This window comes from Chlorocebus sabaeus, chromosome 5, assembly GCF_047675955.1.
Source record: "Chlorocebus sabaeus isolate Y175 chromosome 5, mChlSab1.0.hap1, whole genome shotgun sequence".
In the NCBI taxonomy this organism is placed as follows: Eukaryota; Metazoa; Chordata; class Mammalia; order Primates; family Cercopithecidae; genus Chlorocebus; species Chlorocebus sabaeus.
Genome location: NC_132908.1, coordinates 1,453,856 through 1,468,182, shown reverse-complemented (window position 1 = coordinate 1,468,182; position 14,327 = coordinate 1,453,856). Strand labels below are relative to the sequence as shown.

The following is a 14,327-nucleotide window of genomic DNA, read 5'->3' as shown; positions in this document are numbered from 1 at the left end:
ATCGCCTGTCACGTGGCCGCCGGCGCGGGTCACGAGAACAAACACGGGGGCGGCCGGCGCTTCCCGGCCGGTGTCGGTCCGCGGCGGGCCATGGCCAACGTCTCTAAGAAGGTGTCGTGGTCCGGCCGGGACCGGGACGACGAGGAGGCGGCGCCACTGCTGGGGAGGACGGCGCGGCCCGGCGGGGGGACGCCGCTGCTGAACGGGGCTGGGCCCGGGGCCGCGCGCCAGGTGAGGCCGGGCAGGGCGCAGGCGGGGAAACTGAGCCCCCGTGCGCCCCGCAGCCCGCGCCCTCGTGAGCCTTCTGGCGGCGCCGCGTGTCGCGGTCCTGGAGGCAGCAGAGGCGCGGTGGACTCGGGAACGCGCCCAGGGGCTCCTCGGCGGGGCCGGGCTGGCGGGGGCGCCTGGGGTCTGGAGTCTTCGGAGGCAGCGCCGGGCGCGGTGGCCGGGAGGGCCGGGGGAGCAGGCGGAGCTCGCCGGACCCCGCGGAATGTGGGGCGCTGAGGGGCGCCGGGGCAGCCGTGGCGCACGTTCGTTCCCTCCGGCGTCCCCCACAGTGGCCCTAAGGGGGTGCAAGTGGCGGGTGATTTTTTAAAATTGTCATCCTACACGAGCAACTAATTTTATTTGCTTGCGTTTTGACCCCCCGGGAGATGGGAACGGTTAAGATTGTAGCCGGTTCTCTTTCAAGTGAGAATGACTGAGCGCCTGTGTCTGCCATCTTTCTGTGTGGGGATCGGTCCCAACTTTCAGGTGATCTTGGAAGCGAGGAGCATCTGTACTGTCTTCCTTGGCACCGAGTTGAATTCGGAATGTGCAGGCACACACAATAAGCAGCAAGTCAGAGGTTGGAATGCGGTCCGCATGTCACTCTGCAGCTTGCTTCTGAGCAGGGTTAAGGTCTGGAGAACCGTTTCGGTGACGTTTGTTTCCATGTCTCTCTGTATTATCTTAATTTTTTTTTTCTTTTTTTTTTTTGAGACGGAGTTTTGCTCTCGTTGCCCAGGCTGGAGTGCAATGGTGCGATCTCGGTTCACCGCAACCCCTACCTCCCGGGTTTAAGTGACTCTCCTGCCTCAGCCTCCCGAATAGCTAGAATTACAGGCGTGCGCCACCACGGCCTGCTAATTTTGTATTTTCAGTAGAGACAGGGTTTCTCCATGTTGGTCAGGCTGGCCTCGAACCGCCGACCTCAGGTGATCCCCCGACCTTGGCCTCCCAAAGTGCTGATGTTACGGCGTAAGCCAGTGCGCCTGGCCGTATTGTGTTACTTTTGAGTTAACCGTTTTGTTGATCAGTCTTAATCTGCTTTGCAGTTATTTACATTTTCTCCTGTCTAGTCCTTTAAACATTTGCCTTGTGCTTAAAGATTAGGAAGGACGGCCGGGCCTGGTGGCTCACGCCTGTAATCCCAGCACTTTGGGAGGCCGAGGCAGGGGGATCATGAGGTCGGGAGATCGAGACCATCGTGGCTAACATGGTGAAACCCCGTCTCTACTAAAAATACAAAAAACTAGCCGGGCGTGGTGGCGGGCGCCTGTAGTCCCAGCTACTCAGGAGGCTGAGGCGGGAGAATGGCGTGAACCTGAAGACGGAGCTTGCAGTGAGCCGAGATCGCAGAAGACGGAGCTTGCAGTGAGCCAAGGTCGCGTCGCTGTTCTCCAGCCTGGGTGACAAAGCAGACTCCGTCCCCCAAAAAAAAAAGTTTAGGAAGGACACGAAAATTAGGTTGTTTCCATAGAACCTACATTTAGGTTTTTCCGATTCCTTAGAAATGCACCAGACAAAGAAGGTCAAAGTCTGCCTTTTGCTGATAAGAAGCAGACCAGCCTGGACAACATGGTGAAACCCCATCTCTACTAAAAATACAAAAATTAGCTGAGTGTGGTGGCAAGCGCCTGTAATCCTAGCTATTTGGAGACTGAGACAGGAGAATTGCTTGAACCTGGGAGACAGAGGTTGCTGTGAGCCAAGATTGCGCCGTTGCACTCCAGCCAGGGCAACAAGAGCGAAACTCCGTCCCAAAAAAAGAAAAAAAAAGAAGTATTCCCTTAAAAGTCCTTGTAAGGTTATTTATTTCTTTGCGTTTAATAACCGTGGATCCCCTGCTTATGAGCAGTTAAAAATAATAGTCTATTGTGCACTTGCTCTGTGGCTGCCTAGGACACAGGCACATGAAGCTGCTTCATTCCTGCCGGAGACAGGCCCAGTGCCCTGTGCGGATACTCTGCAGGGCCCCTGGGGCAGGAACAGTCACAAGGCTGGGACTTGAAGAGCACAAGATCCTCAGGCAGACGGACGGGTGGGGAAGGACAGAGGGAGTGTGTGTGGGATGCGCTGTGGAGCGTGGAGGTCAGCCCTGCTGCGCACATGGGCAGGCTTTGAGTTTGGCTCATCTCTCGGGGAGCCCGTGGAAAGCTAGGACCCCATGCCTGAAGATCCCCAGCCTTTCCCTGCAGGGAGACAGACTGGAGAGGTGGAGTCTAGAGGCTGAGGCACCACCTCTTAGGCCAGGCGTCCTCGGAGGCCTTTGTGCGCTTAGCGCCGGACTCATCGAGGGTGTCCTGCAAGGCCTGTAGCCTCCCTCTGCCCAGTTTTCCCGTCAGCAAAAACGTTAACACGCACAGCGCTGAGCACGGCGCCTGTCGCAAACCACGCTCTGAAGAAACGTGAGTTGTGCCCAGTTGTGTTAAAACTAGCAACACGAGGGATTCGTGTTGGATGTGACTTTCCTGCCCGACTTCCGGAGCACCTACTGGGTTTCTTGGTGCTGCTTTTCTAGGGGCGGGTCTGCTCTGACTGGTGGGCACAGTTCATAGGCTCAGGCACACCCCATTGTGGCCGCAGGTGGGTTTCTGTAAGCTGCCCCTGGGTTCAAGGCCTCCAGGGCTGTTCTGAGCTAAAATATCAACCCAGGCCATCGCCTGCTGACAGGACTGTTCCAGTGAACGTGAGAACTGGCCCTAGCTGCCTCCAGGCTCTTTGGGGTTTGTTGCGGGATTTTCAGGTTGGTTGGTGGCGTCATTGCCACCTCAGTGTGGGCACAGCTGGCCAAACACTATGAGGTGGCTGCCCTGGGCAGGACAGACTGTGGAGTGGCTTGTTGGAGGCTGGGCACTAGCTGAAAGCCCAGGCCCTTCAGAGCTGCCTGTGGGTTGCTGTTCCTGTTCTCAGGCCTGTCTTGCTTCGTGTGGCGTAGTGGTGAATAGACCGAGCCGGTCACTGCTCGTCTGGTGGTGGTGGGATGGGGCGAGGGTGAGGTCAGCAAGCCCTGGCGGTGTGGGTGGCAGGAAGCAGAACTCCTTGAGAGCTGCGAGAGGGAAAGCAGCTGGAGCCGGGAGCACTTGGGTGCTGGGGACGGAGAGAGGAGGTGGGCATTTGCAGGACATCACTGGGAGCTCATGTGGGGACACTCCACCTAAGACCCTGGCAGGGCAGGGGTCTGGGTTGGTGTGGGAGTGTGTCCTGCCTGGGAACCCGGAGCCACAGACCACAGCCTGAGAGCGAGCTGTGGGCGCAGTGCGGCCGTGGGGGAGGGTCTGGGGTCATCCCCAGTGGCCCCTTGAGCTCTGTTCTACTTGAGGAAGCGCCCCTTGGTTCTTTCCGGCCTCCAGGAAGTCCTCTGCCTGCCTGGGAGGGCTCCCCTGCTGTCCCCTGCCCCTCCCTGTCCGCCAGCATTGCTGCTCTGTGTCTGTCTTGCTTTAGGTCTCTGCCTCAATGCCATGGGGACAGCACGTGTGCAGCAAAGGCCTCTCCTTGGTCTCTGTGGCCTTTGTGTGTCACCTCGTTTCCTTTGACTGTAACCCCCACCCCCGTGGGGCAGCTGCTGGATCCTCTGTGCCTAGCGTCTGGCCTGGTCCTGGCAGAGGCCTGCTGAATGTTAGAACACAGCGCAGGCCGAGCAGAGCAGCAAATGGTCTTTAATATTGCTTTAATGTGTTTTTTAATTGTGGTAAAAAAAAAAAAAAAGCACATACCATAAATTTACCATTTTAAGCCAGGCATGGTGGTGCACGCCTCTCACACCAGCTACTTGAGAGGCTGAGGCGGAAAGAGCGCTTGAGCCCAGAAGTTTGAGACCGCCTGGACAACATAGCAAGACTTTGTCTCTAAACAGTATTTTTTAAATGACCGTTGAATCGTCTGTGAGTGCAGTCGGTAGGGTTGAGCATGCTTATAGTGTTACGCAACCACCCCTTGCTGAATTGAAACCGCACCCATTCAGCGCTCTCCCTTCCTTCTGCCGCCCAGCCCCCACGGTGCTGCCTGCCTCAGCGGACCTCGCGGCTCCAGGGACCTCATGCTAGTGGACCCCTGCGGGAGCTGTCTTTTTCTGACTGGCTTGTTTCACGGAGCATAATGTCCTCCGGCCTGTCATGCTGCAGCACAGGTCGGTGCGTCATTCCCCTTTATGACTGAATTATTCCAGCAGGGAGAGGCTGCATTTCCTTGACCACTCATCCATCGGCGGACACCGGGTGCTTCCGCCTTTTGGTCGTTGTGAACGGTGCCGCTGTGAACATGGTGTACAGATGGAACTTTCAGACGCTGCGTTTTTATGTTTGTTTTTGGTTTTTTGTTTGTTTGTTTTTGGTTTTTGACGGAGTCTCCCTTTGTCGCCCAGGCTGGAGTGCAGTGGTGTGATCTCAGCTCACCGCGACCTCTGCCTCTTGGGTTCAAGTGGTCCTCCTGCCTCAGCCTCCCAAGTAGCTCGGATTACAGGTGCCTGCCACCACGCATGGCTAATTTTTGTATTTTTAGGAGAGATGGGGTTTCACCATGTTGGCCAGGCTGGTCTTGAACTCCTGACCTCAAGTGATCCACCCACCTTGGCCTCCCACAGTGCTGGGATTATAGGCGTGAGCCACCTCACCTGATCCTGAGTTTTTCATATATTCTGAATGTTAATCGCTTATCAGATATTAATTCCTTATCAGTTTGCAAATATTTTCTAATTTCATAGGTTACCTTTTGCTCTGTTGTTTTCTTTGATGTGTAGAAGTTTTAAAGTTTGGCCGGACACGGTAGCTCCCGCCTGTAATCCCAGCACTGTGGGAGGCTGAGGCGGGCGGATGACAAGGTCAGGAGATGGAGACCATCCTGGCTAACACAGTGAAACCCCGTCTCCACTAAAAAATACAAAAAAAAATTAGCCAGGCGTAGTGGCGGGTGCCTGTACTCTCAGCTTCTTGGGAGGCTGAGGCAGGAGAATGGCGTGAACCTGGGAGGTGGAGCTTGCAGTGAGCCGAGATTGCGCCATTGCACTCCAACCTGGGCAACAGAGCGAGACTCCGTCTCAAAAACAAAAAACAAAAAAACAGGAGTGTTAAAGTTTGATGTTGTTCCTTTTGTCTATACATTATTTTGACTTTTATTTTATGTATTTATTTATTTGAGACAGAGTCTCACTCTGTTGCCCAGGCTGGAATACAGTGGCATGATCTCAGCTCACTGCAGCCTCCACCTCCCAGGTTCAAGCAGTTCTCCTGCCTCAGCCTCCTGAGTAGCTGGGATTACAGGTGTGCACCCGCCATGTCCGGCTAATTTTTTTTTTTTTTTTTTTTAAAGTAGAGGTGGGGTTTCTTCATGTTGGCCAGGCTGGTCTTGAACTCCTGACCTTAGGTGATCCACCCGCCTCAGCCTCCCAAAGTGTTGGGATCACAGGCGTCAGCCACTGCGCCCGGCTGTTTTTTGACGTTTAAATTACTCTGGAGTCACAGGAAGCTGCGAAGGTAGCACAGGGGGCTTGTGTACCGTTCACCGAGTTTCCCCCAACGTTTCCCTCTCCGTAACAGCATGGCACCAAAACCGAGAGAGTGTCATTGGTACAAGGTGTGTAGATCCACATAAGCGCCAGGAAGGGAGTGCAGGCCATTCTCAGACCCCTGTTTCTAGTCCCACCCACCCCAGCCCTGGCGACCTGGCCTCCCTGCTGGCCCGAGTCCCGCCTCTCGGGAGTGTTGGCTCACGTGTTCCTGAGCCTGGCTGTTTTCAGTTAGTGTCCGGCTCTTGGGACTGTGCAGATTGCTGTGTGTGGCGGGAGTTTGAGAAACAGCATCTAGTGTTTAATTTATAAGAACTTGCATTTAAAAAAGAAAGTAACTGCACAAAATGCATCACTAAATGTGGAGTAAGCGTCATGTTTTCCATGACAAAAGCTACCTTCTCAAAGCCCTGGCAGAGTTAAGGAAAGAGATGCTGGGAAGGGAAGGCACCAGGGCCCCATCCTTTCACTGCGGGCAGGGGCGGCTGATGCCCTGCTGGGGGGTCCCCTCACCCTTCACCCCTCTCGAATCTGCCAAGGCGGCAGCAGTGGGAGTGGCCTGCTGGTCACGTACTGCAGCTTGGCCTGACCGCATTCACAGCTAGCTCTGCCTGCCGCTGTGGGACAGTGCTGTTGCAGTGTAGACGGTGGCTCACCTCAAGGCCTTCCAGGCCTGGTGCCCAGGATGTGTGACTATGGCTGTTTCGTTTTGTTTGGGTATTTTTAAATTTAATTTAATTTTATTTTATTTTATTTTTAGTTTTTTAGTTTGTTTATTTTTTTTCAGACGGAGTTTCACTCTTGTTGCCCAGGCTGGAGTGCAATGGTGTGATCTCGGCTCACTGCAACCTCCGCCTCCCGGGTTCAAGCAATTCTCCTGCCTCAGCCTCCCTAGTAGCTGGGATTACAGGCATGCACCACCACACCCGGTTAATTTTGTATTTTTAGTAGAGACAGGGTTTCTCCATATTGGTCAGGCTGGTCTTGAACTCCCGATCTCAGGTGATCCGCCTGTCTTGGCCTCCCAGAGTGCTGGGACTACAGGTGTGAGCCACCACGCCTGGCCTTTTTTTTTTTTAATTTTAGAGATAGGGTCTTGCTGTGTCGCCCAGGCTGGAGCGCACTGTAGCTTCGAGTTCCCAGGCTCAAACAATTCTCTTGCCTCAGCCTCCTGAGTGGTTTGGACCACAGGTGCACACCACCATACTTTGCTAATTTTGTTTTGTGTAGAGACAGGGCCTCACTGTGTTGTTCAGGTGGGCTTTAAACTCCTGGGCTCGCCGGGCGTGGTGGCTCACGCCTGTAATCCCAGCACTTTGGGAGGCTGAGACGGGCGCATCACGAGGTCAGGAGATCGAGACCATACTGGCTGGCACGGTGAAACCCCGTCTCTACTAAAAATACAAAAAACTAGCCGGGCGAGGTGGCGGGCACCTGTAGTCCCAGCTACTTGGGAGGCTGAGGCAGGAGAATGGCGTGAACCCGGAAAGCGGAGCTTGCAGTCAGCCGAGATCGCACCACCGCACTCCAGCCTGGGCCCGTCTCTCAAAAAAAAAAAAAAAAAAAAAAAAACTTCTGGGCTCAAGCCATCCTCCTGCCTCTACTTCCTGAAGTGCTGGTATTACAGGCATGAACCACCACGTCTGGCCAGAATGATCCATTATTTCCAACAAGGAAGAGCCTGAGAAGCCCAGCAGGCCTTGAGTGGCGTTTGGAGAGACGTCTTGAGTGATGGGGAGAGTGGCCCTGTGGGCAGGGTGTGTCGTGGGGTACCCAATTGGACATGGGGTCCCCTCCTGATGGTGAAATGGGTCTTTTGGGTTCCATGGTCTCTGGGGCACCAGGGCACCTGTCCACCTGGAGCTGGGGGTCCGAGACCCAGTGCCAGCCACAGGGCTGTGTTCTGGTTGTGAGACCTGGAGTCTGGGGGCTTTGATGTGAGTGTGAGCGGGAAGGAGGGGGCAGCCAGTCAGGCCACCGCTTCCATCATGCCTGGACTGTGGCACCTTCCTCCTCCCACCCTGTCAGCCTGTGTGGCAGGAGACTCAAGCTGAGTTTGACCTGTGACTGGGGGCTCAGGGAGAGCCACTGGTGTGTGGCGAGGCTGGGGGCAGAGGAGGGGCGGGTGCCCTGGGACTCAGGCCTCTGTCCAGCAGGACCAGTGCACTCCAGCCCCTCCCACACTCTCCCGTGGGCGTGGAGGTGCCATGGCAGACACCTGTGGGTCTGTCTGTCTCTCTGGTCTCTGCTCCTGGCTTCTGATTGTGATGGCTTGGGGGTGCTCTTTGCCTGGGGAGAGGAGGAGGCTCTGACTGGTGTCTGCCAAGGGCCAGTGGCACGTGCCCAGGTCCCCCCCACCCAGGGCCACTCACTGGGTCATCAACACAGAGAGGGGTGCACACCAAGGGCGACGGGGGCTGGGAACAGGACGATGGTTGAGGAAGGGGTCCCCGGAGGGCAGTGGGCTGGAAGGTCAGGTTCAGGTTCTTTTTTTTTTTTTTTTTTTTGAGACAGTCTTGCTGTTACCTAGGCTGGAGTGCAGTGGCGCCATCTCGGCTCACTACAGACTTCACCTCCCGGCTTTAAGCAATTCTCCAGCCTCAGCCTCCCAAGTAGCCTGGCTAATTTTTGTATTTTTAGTAGAGATGGGGTTTCCCCATGTTGGCCAGGCTGGTCTCGAACTCCTGGCATCAGGTGATCTGCCCGCCTCGGCCTCCCAAAGTGCTGGGATTACAGGCGTGAGGCACCGCACCCCACTGGGAAGGTCTGGTTCTGAACGCAGTTTTGGGGATGGCAGTTTGGGGAGCCCGTCTTTTCAGGGGTGAGCACTCCAGAGAAAGCAGGACCCCCACCCCTGGCTCGCAGTGACCTCGGATCCCAGACCTTCCTTCTCCGCCTCCGTGTCCCTACCTGTGTGTGGTAATCGTGATCCCTGTGGGCAGGTGGAGGTTGAAGGAGAATCGGGCCCCAGTGCAGGCCGTTCCCATGCGTCTCCCTGTCCCCACCTCGGCCCAGTGGGCTCTTGACGTCATCATGTGCAATTCTATCACCAAGAAGCACTTATAGGCCCTGCTGAAACCTGGTGTGGGAGGTTGAGCCCAGGGAAGGTAGAGGGAGAGATGGGGGATGAGGAGGGGACGGCGTTGGGGACCAGGAGGGCTGCTCCCAGGGAAGGTGGGCGGCAGCCTTGGTGGTCTTCCCGCGGCCGGTGCCAGCCATTGGATTCCTCTGCCGACACGTTCCTGATAGGCGCAGGGGCTCTCTGATGCAGATAGCGGGTGCCCTGGGCATGGGCCCCTCCACCTGGGAGGCGGCCCTTCTTCCCTTCACACCCCCAGATGTGGGTAAAGATTCAGGAGATAGGGGAAATTGGAGTCGTCTCCCAAGGATCTTTTTGAGGAGAGGAGGCTGAGGTGTTGGCTCCCCCTAGCCTGGCCTCAGCGCCTTGGCTCTAGCGAGGTGCTAGAGACTGGGGCGGGAACTCTGTAGGTCACACGTGCACCACGCCATCCAGGGCCCGCTGCTGCCCTGCCCCTGCCCTGAGCTGGGGCGGCCACAAAGCCTTAGGTGGCCGAGAGCCTGCCCAGCTCTACCTGACAGCTGGGTGTCCTGTGGGGAGGGCAGCGTGAACACTGGGGAGCCGTTTGTGTCTCAGGACTCAGAGAGGCCACAGTGGAGGTGACTCTGTGGAGGTGGCAGGAGGCTGAGCAGGGCCACGGGAGCAGGGCTGGGCGGGATGACCTGGGTGCTGTGGCGGGCACTGCGTCGGTGGCGGCATGTTCTCCAGCCCTTCTTTCCTGGTGGGTAGCAGGTGCCTCGCCTTTGGTCTAAAGCAGGGAGCTCACTCCCTGGGCTCAGGGGCTGGGCTTCTCGTTGACAGGCCGAGGGGCAGCCGGAGCAGTCCTGCTTCCAGCGCCCAGGGAGGCCCACCCTAGCCCTGCTGCCCCCACCCAGCAGGCAGGCCTGGCCTGGCCCGTTCCTGAGCTCCCGGGCAGGGTCAGGTGAGGCCGGGCTGCGGCGGTGGGAGTGGGAATCCACGGTGCAGAGCATGTGACGCCCGAGCGTCCTCATGATTTTTCTTCTGCTTTTAGTCACCACGTGCTGCGCTTTTCCGAATCGGACAGATGAGCAACGTGGAGCTGGATGATGAGCTTTTGGACCCGGTGAGTTGGGGGTGCTCCCTGTCCTCCCGCGGAGCTGCATCTTAGCAGAGGGTGACCGGGATGGGCAGGGGCCGAGTGGCAGGGAGATAGTGGGACCCAGAGCCAGGGCTCAGGGAAGACTTCCCCAGGGGGACGCAGCCCCCAAGGCCGAGTGAGCAGAGGCAGCTGGACCAGCAGCCAGGCGGAAGTGCTCTGAGACGGAGGAGTGCAGGGCGCCAGGGACCCGGACAGGGGTGAACAGGCTGTGCGGGGCGCAGGAAGCCAGCTAGGACGGCAGTGGCAGCATGGGCAGCGAGGGGGCTGGACCTGGCTTTGGGATAGGGCAAGGACAGGGATCTTGCGGGAGGAGTGAGGAGCACCAGGAGAGTGAGGGGGCTGGATGCTCTCTGACTTCAGAGGGCAGGGGTTTAGATGTTCCCGTGCCATTGGCTGCCCCGGGAGTCCTGAGCTCAGCAGCATCCTTCCCCTCGGGGGCATCTCCCGCCGGCCTTGGTTTGTGCTTCAGCCACCGGTGAGGCTGGGAGTCCTCCGGTGCCGGGAGCCATTCGCTCATCTGCTCATCATCTCTGGGGAGATGTCTGTGCGGATCCTGTGCACGTGCGTTTAGATTAGCCAGCGGGACTTCTGTTGAGATGATCTTGATGTTGGCGATACACTGGGCACCCTCCTCCTGCCCATCAGGCCCCATCCAGCTCTGCCCTGGGCCACGTCAGCACTGAGGTGTCTCAGTCCACCTGTCTGGGTGTTCTTTAGCCTTGCGTCCCTTTGAGCTCTGCTGCTGCAGTCGCCCGGGAGGCTGGCGCCGTGCTCAGACGCTGTCCTGCACAGCCAGCAGCCCCTCTCCTGGGGCTGCCCTTCTGATGTGCTGCCTTTGGAGTCACAAGGCCTTGGGAAGATGTGTTTTGTGGCCATGAGTGCCTTCAGCACTGCCTTTTTGGACTTCAAAGCCTTTGCTCTGGTGTCAGCTTTGGGAGGAGCAGGAGTTAGGAGACAAGGGAAAAATTGAGCATGTGAGATTCAGCAGTGGGTCACTTTTGGCCTCAGGCGCTGGAGTGGGTGCCCAGCCGGCCACACGTGTGTTGGTTATGCCCCTTTTTAAACTCAGTTTGTTGTGTTTATACATGAGCTTCAGGGGTTGTTTATATATCGATGTAAATCTCTCATCCAGTACATGATTTATAGTTTTCTCCCATTCAGCGGGTTTTCTGTTCACTTTCTCAGTGGTGTCTTTTGATGCTTAAATTTTTTTAATTAAAAAAGTTATGGGCAGGCCGCGCGCGGTGGCTCAAGCCTGTAATCCCAGCACTTTGGGAGGCCGAGACGGGCGGATCACGAGGTCAGGAGATCGAGACCATCCTGGCTAACGCAGTGAAACCCCGTCTCTACTAAAAAAAAAATACAAAAAACTAGCCGGGCGAGGTGGCGGCGCCTGTAGTCCCAGCTACTCGGGAGGCTGAGGCGGGAGAATGGTGCAAACCCGGGAGGCGGAGCTTGCAGTGAGCTGAGATCCGGCCACTGCACTCCAGTCTGGGCGACAGCGCGAGACTCCCTCTCAAAAAAAAAAAAAGTTATGGGCGAGCGAGGTGATTCATGCCTGTAATCCTAGTACTTTGGGAAGCAGACGGATTGCTTGAGCTCAGGAGTTCAAGACCAGCGTGACCAACGTGGTGAAACCCTGTCTCTACAAAATATATAAAAGTTAGCTGGGCCTGGTGATAGGCACCAGTAGTCCCAGCTACTTGGGAGGTGGAGGTTGCAGTGAGCTGAGATGGTGCCATTGCACTTCAGCCCGGGTGACAGAGTGAGACCCTGCCTCAAAAAAAATTTTTTTTTTTCTGGGCAGGTGTGGTGGTTCACACCTGTAATCCCAACACATTGGGAAACCAAGGCTGGAGGATGGCTAGAGCTGAGGAATTCGAGATCAGCCTAGGCAACATAGTGAGACCCTGTCTCTACAACAAAAAAGAAAAAAGAAAAAAAAACAAAAATTAGCCAGGTGTGGTGGTATGTGCCTGTGGTCCCACCTACTCAGGATGCTGAGGCAGGTAGATTGATTGAACCCAGGAGGTGGAGGCTGCAGTGAGCCATGATCACACCGTTGTACTTCAGCCTGCATGACAGAAAGGACCCTGTCTAAGAAAAAAAAGAAGTAATAATTATTGTTTTTTTTGAGATGAGGTCTCACTGTGTTGCCCAGGCTGGATTTGATCTCTCAGGCTCAAGCAGTCGTCCCGCCTCAGCCTCCTGAGGAGCTGGAACCGCATGCGCTCCATACCCAGTGTGGGTTGGATTGCTGAAGTTCAGTTAATCTGTGTTTTCTTGTGTTGCTTGTACTTTTGGTGTCGTATCTAAGAAACCATTGCCTAACCCAAGAGTATGACGACTGACCCGTGTTTTCCTAAGAATTTTACAGTTTTGGGTGTTTCATCCCTTTTGAGTTAATTTTTGGATGTGGTGTGAGGTAAGGTTCCAACGTCATACCCTCCCTCCCTCTCTCTCTCTCTTTTATTTTTGAGAGAGGGTCTCATTGTCACCCAGGCTGGAGTGCAGTGGTGCAATCTCAGCTCACTGCAAGCTCCCCCTCCCGGGTTCAAGGGATTCTCCTGCCTCAGCCTCCCAAGTAGCTAGGATTACAGGCACCCGCCACCACACACAGCCAATTTTGTATTTTTAGTAGAGACAGGTTGTTGTCCAGGCTGGTCTCGAACTCCGGATCGCAGGTGATCTGCCTGCTTCGGCCTCTCAAAGTGCTGGGATTACAGGCGTCAGCCCCCGCGCCCCACCTGCAGTTCTCTCGCTGTGTCCTCGTCCTTGGCGTTGGGATGCTGACGGCCTTGTGTGTGAGCTGAGAGGGGCCTCTCTCCTTGTGGCCTCGTCAACTGTGCTTCTCTCTTTGCCTATTTCTGCCACAGGATATGGATCCTCCGCATCCCTTCCCCAAGGAGATCCCACACAACGAGAAGCTCCTGTCGCTCAAGTATGAGGTGGGCATCCTGCTGTTCTCCCTGACCCTGAGACCTGGCCTCTGTCCCCTCCAAACCCATTCCCGGTCTCCTGTGCCCACACCCGGGGCGTCGGGTCGGTGCTGAGTGCTGCCCCTGCTGTCCCGGCCTGCAGAGCTTGGACTATGACAACAGTGAGAACCAGCTGTTCCTGGAGGAGGAGCGGCGGATCAACCACACGGTGAGCTGGACGCCGCTCCCTGAGGGGTCCCAAGGTGCAGGCCCTGGTGCTGACTGGGCCTGGGTCTGCGACACACCTCCTCCATCATCCTCTGACCCCGCCTCCAAGGCCTGTGGGTTCCTTTGGTTTCTGGAGACAATGGGAGGGTCACGGTCACTGTAACCAAGAAGGCTGCTCTTACCGCCGCCAGACGCAGTGCCCAGCATAACAACCACTGGCTGTGAAGTTGTTGGGAAGTCGCCCACTTCCCCGAGTCACCCTTAGGCCCCGGGTATGCTTCGGATATTGGCCAGAAACTGCCCTTTGTGGGACTCAGCGCACCGTGCACGCTGGGACCTTCATAATCCCAGGGCCTGCAGGTGGTCTGGGCAGTCCTGCTGCTGCCAGAGCGACCTGCGCCGGGGCCCTGCTTGACCCTTGCCCTGACCGCACCCCTACAGGCCTTCCGGACGGTGGAGATCAAGCGCTGGGTCATCTGCGCCCTCATCGGCATCCTCACGGGCCTCGTGGCCTGCTTCATCGACATCGTGGTGGAGAACCTGGCCGGCCTCAAGTACAGGGTCATCAAGGGCAGTATCCTTCCCAGCATGGCGGGTGCAGCTTGGGGGGCGGGGGTGTGGCCTGGGCTCAGTCCCGGGCAGAAGTCCTTAGCCCAGCGTGTTCCAGTGCAGGTGGAGGTGGCCTGGCCAGGCTGGCTGCATCCCTGTCATGGTTGGGCTGTGAGATGTCTCTGGGATGTCCAGGGAGTGTCATGGCTCCACCAAGCAGAGTGGCATCTGCCAGGCTGGGCCATGGGGCAGGGCCGGGGTCCAGGGTGGGTGGTCCTGACGGGGAAGCAGCCAGCCCTCCTTGATGAACCCCAGATATCGACAAGTTCACAGAGAAGGGCGGGCTGTCCTTCTCCCTGTTGCTGTGGGCGACACTGAACGCCGCCTTTGTGCTGGTGGGCTCCGTGATCGTGGCTTTCATAGAGGTAGGTGCCTCAGCCGTGTCAGATCCCACGAAGGATTGGGGGGCTTGGCGAATGGGCGGGAACCTCTGCAGCTCACCCACCCCCACCATCACATTGGCTGAGAACCTAGGCACTTTCTGGAATCACGCGGTCCAGACTCACAGCCTCAGGAGGAGCAGATACACGAGGGCCTCTTCACCCCCAGAGCCCCGGGTGCTGCTCCTAACCCAGCAGCACAGGCCTGGGCACCGTCACCCCGCTCCGC

General features: G+C 56.9%; 1 protein-coding gene across 3 annotated transcripts in view; it reads left to right on the top strand.

Moving 5' to 3' along the window:
- The window catches only part of CLCN7 (chloride voltage-gated channel 7), a 28,444-nt gene continuing 14,117 nt past the window's right edge, over window positions 1-14,327 (top strand). For 2 of the 3 annotated variants that reach the window (XM_007981386.3, XM_073015007.1), the window contains exons 1-6: window positions 2-231; window positions 9,856-9,927; window positions 12,840-12,911; window positions 13,045-13,110; window positions 13,551-13,683; window positions 13,974-14,083. In XM_007981386.3, the coding sequence (XP_007979577.1) occupies window positions 91-231; window positions 9,856-9,927; window positions 12,840-12,911; window positions 13,045-13,110; window positions 13,551-13,683; window positions 13,974-14,083 (594 nt within the window). In that variant the 5' untranslated portion in view covers window positions 2-90. Of the gene's footprint in view, window positions 232-9,855; window positions 9,928-12,839; window positions 12,912-13,044; window positions 13,111-13,550; window positions 13,684-13,973; window positions 14,084-14,327 lie in introns of all 3 variants that reach the window. The other variant, XM_073015008.1, reaches the window with a different exon arrangement.